This window comes from Oryctolagus cuniculus, chromosome 3 (assembly GCF_964237555.1).
Source record: "Oryctolagus cuniculus chromosome 3, mOryCun1.1, whole genome shotgun sequence".
NCBI classification, from domain to species: domain Eukaryota; kingdom Metazoa; phylum Chordata; class Mammalia; order Lagomorpha; family Leporidae; genus Oryctolagus; species Oryctolagus cuniculus.
In genome coordinates, this window is record NC_091434.1 from 120699166 (window position 1) to 120708615 (window position 9450).

Genomic DNA, 9450 nt, shown 5'->3' on the forward strand with positions numbered 1-9450 from the left:
GATGGACCCCCTCAGAGGAGAGGGAAGGCTTGTTCCAGTGTCCAGAGCTTTACCTCCTATAATACATTCTGACCCTCAGGTCAACACCGGTTACCTAAGAAATGCTTACACTGATTGACCTAAGCTTGATGCAGGCAAGGAGGTAGTTGCAAGAGAAGCTGAAGTTGCCAGCCCCTCCTTGCAGCTGCACCTGCTCTGCCCAAACAACACCCATGAAGCCACCAGCCCCATTCTTATGACCTCGTTTAACTTTAATTAACCCCTTCACACCAGATCATAAGACTTCACATATGAAGTTGGGGGCACACACTCCAGTTCATAGAGCCCACAGATGCACATGTTGCCAAACCACCTGCTGTTTAAGCTTCCTCTTTCTGTGCATTCTATGTTAGTGAAAACCAGAAAGATGGAATTCTGCTGTGTCTTGTCTTTTTCCAACAAAATACTTATGAGATGCACCCGTGGTCATGTGTTTCATTTCTCATTCATTTTTCAATGTTATGGTATTCGGCTGCACGAATATTGTAGAATGCATCTGACCATTCAGTCACTGGTGGTCCTTTGGGGGTGTTTCCCATCTTTAACTAATAGTGCTTTGAGCACGACATCTGTGAACGAGTGTTTCTCTGGGGATGTCATTGCTGGAGAAAGGGCATTTTTAACCTTGCATTTTTAACCAAAGTCATTGCCACACCAGCCCCACCTTGTCCTTGCAATGTGACCTTGGAAGTCACCCAATCAAGAGGTAGAGCCTATTGTTTCCTTACCATCTTTGTCCAGTAGGATGCAGCAGAGGCAGTGGCTTGCCCGTTCCCAGCCCCAGGCACTAGTGCTCTCTTGGAAACTGTTGCAGCAACCAAGCAAGCCCAGGATATACCTGCTGGTAACTATGACACCGTGGGGAGCAAATAAGGGCATCAAACCAGCACCACGGCTTTAGTTTCTTGTGGTTACTCTAACAGATAACCAAAAACACGGTGGCTTCAAACAACAGGCATTTATTATCTTACAGTCCTGAAGAGCAGAAGTAAAAACTGGGTCTTAACCAAGCTTACATCAAGGGGAAAATCCATTTCCCTGTCATTTATAGCTTCCATCGTAGTCACAGCTCCCTCTCACACACCCCCTCCCTGCCTTCACATTTCTATTGTTAGGGCCCTTGAGATTGCCTTGGGTCCACCTGGATACTCAAGGTCACCCCTCCCTTTATAGAATACCTGACTTCCTTTTTGAAAGTCAGAGAGAGGGAAAAAAAGAAAGAGAGAAAGATGATCCATCTGTTGGCTCACTCCCCAAATGCCCACCACATGCAGGGTTGGGTCAGGCCAAAGCCATGAGCCAGGAACTCCATCTGGGTCCCCTACATGGCCTGAGTGCTCTAGCCATCATCCACTGTCTTTCCAGGTGCACTAGCAGGAAGCTGGATCAGAAACAAGGCAGCCAGGACTCAAACTTGCACTCTGAAATGGGATCCCTGGGTTGCAAGCAGGGCTTAACCCACTGTGCTACCCTCTTCCAGTTGATTTTCTTACTTCCAGTCATTCGCTGGCATTTGTTTAGGACAATTTCTTATAAATGATACACATCTGACTTAAAAGAGAACTGGCAATATTTTTCCTCCCACCACCATATTTTAGTACATTTAAATTTACTGTTTTTACTGTGTTTAAATTTTTAAGTTTTATTGATGGATTTGAAAGTCAGAGTTACAGAGAGAGAGAAAAACAGAGACAGAAAGAGATCTTCCATCTGCTGGTTCACACTCGAGATGGCCACAACAGCTAGTGCTGGACTGGGCCAAAACCCGGATCCAGGAGTTTCATCTGGGTCTCCTGCATGGGTGTAAGGGCACAAACACTTGGGCCATTTTCTGCTGCTTTCCCAGGCCATTAGCAGGGAGCAGAATTGGAAGTGGAGCAACCAGGAGTAGAACCGTCATGCATATGGGATACCAGCACCAAGGAGGTAGCTTTATATGTTACGCCACAACGCCGGCCCCCAATTGTATTTAAATTTGCACTTTAGATTCTATATTATTTTATGCTTTTCATTTGGCCTGATTTTTCTATATTGTTTTTTATCTTTCTTACCCTCTTTCAGGTGACTTATTTTTTTTCTTTTACTGATTTTATTTGCTCCTTAGATTATTCACAAAATCACCTCTTTCTGTCTAGTCATTAGTGGTTTGCCTCAGACATTTTAACATACATGCTTAACAAATCTTAGGTTAATATATCTATCTTTGTCTAAAGACTACTGGAACTTGGAAATAGTTCAAGTATAATTACACCTTTCCAACACATTTGCTACTATTGTACAATACCTTCTTCCCTTTTTCTCTGAATCACCAAATTAGAAATTTGTATCACTTTTTTTAAAAGACTTATTTATTTATCCATTTTAGAGGCAGAGTTACAGAGAGGGGGGGGGGGGGTCTTCCATCCGCTGGTTCACGTCCCAAAACGCCATAATGGCCCATCTGAAGTCAGAAGCCAAGAGTTTCTTCCAGGTCTCCCACCTGAGTGGCAGGGGCCCAAGCATTTGCGTCATTTTCTGCTGCTTTCCCAGGCCGTTAGCAAGGAGTGGAATTGGAAAAGGAGCAGCCAGGACTTGAATCAGTACCCATATGGGATGCCAGCACTGTAGGTGGAAGCTTAGCCTGCTACATCACAGCACCAGCCCATGTATCACTTTTTTAAAAATTTTTTAAAAAGATTTGTTTTTATTTATTTGAAAGACAGAATTACAGAGAGAGGGAGAGAGGGGGAGAGAGGTCTTCCATCTGCTGATTCACTCCCCAAATGGCCACAATAGCCAGAGCTGAGCTGATCCAAAGTCAGGAACCAGGAGCTTCTTCCAGGTCTCCCACATGGGTGCAAGGGCCTAAGGACTTGAGCCATCTTCTGCTGCTTTCCCAGGCCATAGCAGAGAGCTGGATCAGAAGAGGAGCAGCTAGGACTAGAAATGGTGCCCACATGGGATGCTGGCACTGCAGGCGGTGCACAGCGCTGCCCCCTCACCCCATATCACTTTTATACAGTCAGCTAGACAGTGATTGCCCAGATTTACACTCATCCTTTCCAATGGTTTTCTCATGATTTTTTTTCATGCATCTCAAACTTTATCTGGAATAATTTTCCTTCTGCTAAAAATACATCCATTGAGCCGGCGCCACTAGGCTCACTAGGCTAATCCTCTGCCTTGCGGCGCTGGCACACCAGGTTCTAGTCCCGGTCGGAGCGCCGGATTCTGTCCCGGTTGCCCCTCTTCCAGGCCAGTTCTCTGCTGTGGCCAGGGAGTGCAGCGGAGGATGGCCCAAGTACTTGGGTCCTGCACCCCATGGGAGACCAGGATAAGTACCTGGCTCCTGTCATCGGATCAGCGCAGTGCACCGGCCGCGGCAGCCATTGGAGGGTGAACCAACGGTAAAGGAAGACCTTTCTCTCTCTCTCTCTCTCTCTCTCTCACTGTCCACTCTGCCTGTCGAAAAAAAAAATACATCCATTGAAGTTTCTTTGATGTGTATCATGGGGAATATTGTCTTACAGCCTCAGAGTTCTGTCATGGTCTTCATTTTGTGCTCTGGGAAGACTGCTCTCCTATGGGGGGGGGGGGGGGACTGGCGCTGTGGCTCACTTGGTTAATCTTCCACCTGTGGAGTCGGCATCCCATATGGGCGCCAGGTTCTAGTCCCAGCTGCTCCTCTTCCAGTCCAGCTCTCTGCAGTAGCCCGGGAGGGCAGTGGAGGATGGCCCAAGTGCTTGGGCCCCTGCACCCGCAGGGGAGACCAGGAAGAAGCTCCTGGATTCGGATCGGCGCAGCACCGGCCATAGCGGCCACTTGGGGAGTGAACCAGCGGAAGGAAGACCTTTCTCTCTCTCTCTCTCGCTCTCGCTCTCTCGCTCTCTCGCTCTCTCGCTCTCTTACTCTAGCTGTCAAATAAATTTTAAAAACTACGCATATGTTTCTATAATTCTAGTCGTCCTAGAAAAAGCAATGCAAATATTAAAAAAAAAAAAAAAAGAGTGTGAGGGGCCAGCGCTATGGCATAGCAGGTAAAGCCGCTGCCTGCAGTGCCAGCATCCCATATGGGCACCAGTTCGAAACCTGGCTGCTCCACTTCCAATCCAGCTCTCTGCTATGGCCTGGGAAAGCAGTAGAAGATGGCCCAGGTTCTTGGGTCCCTGCGCCCACATGGGAGACCCGGAGGAAGCTCCTGGCTCATGGCTTCAGATTGGCACAGCTCTGGCTGTTGTGGCCATTTGGGGAGTGAACCAGCAGATGGAAGACCTCTCTCTCTCTCTCTCTTTCTCTCTACCTCTGCCTCTCTGTAACTCTGACTTTCAAGTAAAGTAGGTAAATCTTGAAAAGAAGAAGAAGAGAGGAAGAGGAAGAAGTGTGAGTTGGGTTACTCCGTCGGCACACTGGCGGTGGATTTCCGGCTGCTGCAGGTGTTCCTGTTTCGGAGAACTCAGCTGCCACTTGACGGCTCTCACCTGGACTTACACCCCTGCTCACTCTTGCCTTTGTCTTCTGCGCGTTCCTGTGATACACTTCCAGTGGGCTGCTTGTCCTTTATTTCACATGTGACTACTTGGGTTTCTTGGATCTGAGCCTTGACCTCTTCAGCAGTCCTGAAAACTTGTCAGCTGTTCTGTCTTCAAATATTTCCCTTTCCACTTTTTCTCTGTCATGTGCTCAAACTGAATGGATTTTTCATCCTTCCGTGCTAACTTCAGGGTCTCTGCATCCCTCTTGGATATTGTTCTTGTCTGCGTCCCTTTGGGCTGCATTGAAGCAATCTGTTGGACTTGTCTCCCAGATTACAAATTCTCTCTCTACTTGTGTCTATCATGCTGTTTATATTAAATTCAATCCATAGTTTGCAATTCTAGTTATTATATATTTTTATTTTTAGGGTCTCTTTAATTCTTTTTTAAATTAAAGAATGCATCATATCCTGCTCATAGAATCATTGCATTTTTATGTTCACCCAGGGCATGAGAATTCCAGGAGCTGTGGTATGACGCTGCTCTCTCATGGATTCTGCTCGCTCCCTTCCCTGCTGTCGGATTTCCCTGCGCGGTTCTGCAAGCTTCGACTGCGTGCCATGCACTCCCTGTGGCGGCTTTTCCTGTGGAATTCTCTGAGGCCCGATCTGGAATCTCCGATCCTCCAGGAGAAACGTCCCAACCTCTACTAATGTCTGAGGCAGAACTTGAGGAGTCTCTGGAGGATTTTCTTCGTCTTCCGCACAGCAAGCTCCTTGCTGCCTCTTTCTGTGAGGGTCAGCTACCGCTTATCTTCCTTCTGAGAGCGTCATCTTTCGGGGTTCCAGCTTTCCCTGCTGTCTCCCTGACCCTCCCAGCTGTCACTACACCTAGGCTTTCTCTTCTCCACCCGGAGGGAGGCTCATGGTCTGAAGATTCCGCAGATCTGCGCCCTTGCGTCCCAGGTTCCTACTGTGTCAGCAACGATGCTTCCTCAGTGGTCATGGAGGTTGGGGAAGGAGCCAGAGGGGTGCAGATCAAGACCCCCACCTGCCTCGCTCCTGTTTTCAAGTAGGATGCCAGTGACCCTAGAAGCTAGCTTTCTCTACTCAGAAACTGTCCAAATGTCAGGAACCATCCAAGGAGATAATTTCGATGTCCACAATGACAGGTAGCAGTCCTAGCGAGTTGACGGCAGGCAGACTCAGAGGCGCATGCGCTCAACACGCGCTTTGTAACCTCGGACTGCCAGACTGACCCCGGCAGCTTCGGGAAATGCTAAAGACGTCCTCGTGCCTCCCGGGTGAGAAGTAGCCCCGGACCACGCCCAGCAGCTGACGATAGCGGAGCACGTACAGATAGGGGAGCAGGGCACGCGGAAGCATCATGAGTACCTGGCTGTTGGCGGCCAGGAGCCACAGATGCGTGCTGGCTCTGATGTGCTGGTACTTGGTCAGCATGATGTCCAAGGAGAACACCAGCCCTGCAGTAACGTACAGCGCCATCAGCACCACGTGGATGAGCAGGGTGCCCTTGGCCCGGGAGCAGCCCTGGCCGCAGGTGCCTGATGCCTTGAGCTCTGAGAAGATCTTCCAGAAGCAGTAGGTGATGAGAGCTGTGCATAGGAAGAGGATGCACAGGATACAGGTGTGGGTGACAGCCACCAAGGCGTCACGGCCCTGCTGAGTGCCCAGGCTCAGTGGCAGGTGGCATGAGGCCCCTTGCTCCTCCATCCTGGCGTCCTGCCGCTTGCCCAGCCAGAGGAGAAACGCCGGGAAGCAGTAGGCCACCAGCCAGATGCAGGCCACAGCTTTCTGTGCAGCCCCGCGGGACATGAAGGAGAGATAGTGCAAAGGACGAGTGACGGCCAGGTAGGTGTGCAGCACGGTGGCTGTGAAGGACAGCATGGTGCTGGTGTAGGCAGCAAAGACAGCATCTGTGAGAAGACCACAGATGATGCGGCCCAGCTCCCAGCCGCCCAGGGTGCTGGAGGAGATGAGCATGTGGAGGACCACGTAGGCCAGGTCCGAGAGCAGGATGTTGGCCAGCAGCACGAAGTGAGGCTTGTGCCGCAGCTGCCGACTCCGCAGGATGGTCACCAGCAGCAGGGGGCTCAGGGCCAGCGTGGCCGAAGCCAGCACGCTCGAGGGAAGGAAGAGCCAGCGAAGCACTGAGCCGGGCTCTCTGAGATCCAGAGAAGCATTGCACACTGCATGGTGGGTGCACGGTGAGCCACTGATGACCTGGATTGAAGCCAGCCAGGTCGTAGTGGCCAGCTCACCAACCATGCTTCCTGGTAGTAACAGCAGCTTTGTCACCTGTCGCTGGTTCTGAATCAGCCGGGGCGGGGGGGTGTGGACTGTCCTGCAGGAGTCACAGTGGCACCACTGCTTCGCAGAGCTGCCAGGCTGGGGCAGCCTTAGGAACGGCTGTTTAACAGAGAGGAAAGCAGCAAGGTGAAGTTCATTTCTCTCATGGCTTCCCGCATTCGTGTGCTTGTGTGTCTTGGGGGCTGTGCCTTGCTACAGTTGCTGTGTGTGTGCACGTGGTCACACCCTTCAGCAGTCACTGGCCTCCCCAGGAGGGTCCCCTCTCCTGTCTGGTTGGTGTGCGCTGTGTGGGGAGCAACCCGGACTAGACTAAGTTACTGGAATTAAGACTTATTCTATGCATCTGCTCTCCCACAATATGGCGCTGAGAAGGGAGAAACAGCTTCTACACAGCTGCCTCCAGTTCAACCAATAAACTGTAGGACCTGCTCCTGATTGGAGGAGAGCAGCGTACTCGGCGTGTGGGTAGCAGAGTTGGGATTGGTGGAAGAGGACTATAAAGGAAGAGAGACAACATGCACCAGGAACATCTAAGGGGAACACCTGAGGAACACCTGTGCAGCCCCCAAGAGAGCCGGCCGGCGGTGTGCCGCTCCCCTGCGGAAGTGGGGAAAGTGGCAGGGGGAACCGCCCTTCCATGGAGGTGGAAGGGACGGTAGCCAACCCGGGAAGAACCAGCAGCAAACCCGGGGAGGGCCGAGCAGACGAAAGAACAGCGCAGGGTCCTGTGTCGTTCCTCCACGAAGACGGGGAGCGACACACTGCACACCCACACATGGGACTGAGTTCCAGGCAGCCCCAAGGGAAGGGAAGGGGATGGTGGGACTAGGACCACAGGGCTGTGAGCCTGGCTACCCTCGAGCCAGCTGAGGTTCAGGAGATGGGGCCCAGAGGGAGGGCTTCCTTAAGGAACACATGGCACAGATCCAGCCAAGGTGTGTGTGTGTGCAATACTCCACACAGGCTGCATTTGAGACCACTCAGTAGCAGCCACACATTCTCTGCTGACTGGTATAGGACCCTGTAGGATGGGGAGCCCCTGTCCCACAGGGAATCAGGAACCTGGCAGCTAACAGCCTCTCAGGAACTAAGGGGAAAGAGCAGGGTGGGAAGGGAGGGGCGGGGTCAGGGTCCCAGGCAACTGGGACACCTGGGCTTTGTCTGCACTGCAGCTGGTGGGGGGCACTGGGGTGCAGTGCAGGGCCCTGGGGCAGCAGGGTGAGGGCCGTAGTTCAGGTGAGCACCTGCTCTCTCTGCAGCTGTGGTCCCCCCCCCGCCGTGCTCCACTTTCCTTATCTGTGACATAGGAGTCCATTCACACTGACCTGGTGAGAGCACTGCAGAAATCCACAGGGCACAGACTCAGCCCTGGGCGCAGCAGGAGGAAAACACCAATCCCCAAGAGCCTCCCACCTGCCACTCAGTCCCCATGAGCCCTCCCACCTGCCACTCCCTCAGTCCCCAAGAGCCTCCCTCCTGCCACCCTCTCTGAGGCTTCCTGTCCCTCTGCACTGGACTGCTCCTACCACTGCTCCGGGGACCACTGCTCTGGCACCTACCCCTGGCCCTTGCACTATACAATATCTTGAAACAAAGACCATACAGGAGTCTTCCTGAGAAGAGACAATAGCCTTGGGGTGTAAGGAACACAGGAATATCAGACACGGGGTCAGAGGGGCCCCACCTCAGATCCGAATGTTACATGCACTCAGCACATAGGGTGGTGCCTGTACCACATGGCCATCACAGTGGGACTTGGCATGCACGGGATGCACACCTACTGTCTGGTTCCTCTTTCTTGGTGGGCAGTGGTGCCCTGCCCATGGGTTACAGAGGACATCTGAGTCTGCCCCTGGCCCTTAGCTCTGTGGTGTTGCTTCAATCATTTGACCCCTATGAGACATGACCATGGTCTATTTTCATGAGACTTAACTTAGCCTTAATGTGGCCATGGTACCAGGCCTCAGTAGCATGTAGGATAGAGGGTTGTAAACCCAAAGTAGGTCAATTATTGAGCTTGCTTTGCAAACTGCACCACTTGTTATCTTTGTGCCTTACAGCAATTCTGTCATCTGCACACAGGGCTCTTGGGTCTCAGTTCCTGGAGCATTGATGATATCACAGTGTAGCATGTAGCTCTCCATCCCCTGTCCTAGATCTGCCCAGCAACACCTCCCCTTGCCACCCCTCCCTCATCCTGCCCCAGGTGCCTTGTGGGGTTGAGATTGTGACTCCCAAGTTTCTCAGCCAATAAGAAACTGGGGGAAGGGACCTCTACCTGGTAGGCATAAAGTAGCTGGACATCTGAGGGTGGTGCCTGCTTCTACCAGCTGGCTGGTCAATGCTCTCAAGACTGGGTATCAATAAACTCTTTGCTAGGCTGGCGCCGCGGCTCACTAGGCTAATCCTCCACCTGTGGTGCCAGCATCCGGGTTCTAGTCCCGGTCGGGGCACTGGATTCTGTCCTGGTTACTCCTCTTCCAGGCCAGCTCTCTGCTGTGGCCAGGGAGTGCAGTGGAGGATGGCCCAAGTCCTTGGGCCCTGCACGCACATGGGAGACCAGGAGGAAGCACCTGGCTCCTGGCTTTGGATCGGTGCGGCACGCCGGCTGTAGTGGCCATTTGGTGGAT

The 9450-nt window shown here is 52.1% G+C and overlaps 1 protein-coding gene across 1 annotated transcript; it reads right to left on the bottom strand.

The window, feature by feature from the left end:
• Positions 1-5702: 5702 nt before the first annotated feature.
• Positions 5703-6778, bottom strand: GPR148 (G protein-coupled receptor 148). Its single transcript, XM_008258895.4, has one exon. The coding sequence runs from the start codon at positions 6776-6778 to the stop codon at positions 5711-5713; it is 1068 nt and encodes a 355-aa protein (XP_008257117.4). The 3' UTR covers positions 5703-5710.
• Positions 6779-9450: the final 2672 nt, after the last annotated feature.

Excerpts from the sequence above, each read along its gene's own strand:
- GPR148 (XM_008258895.4), bottom strand. The coding sequence starts at position 6,778 with ATGGTTGGTGAGCTGGCCACTACGACCTGGCTGGCTTCAATCCAGGTC.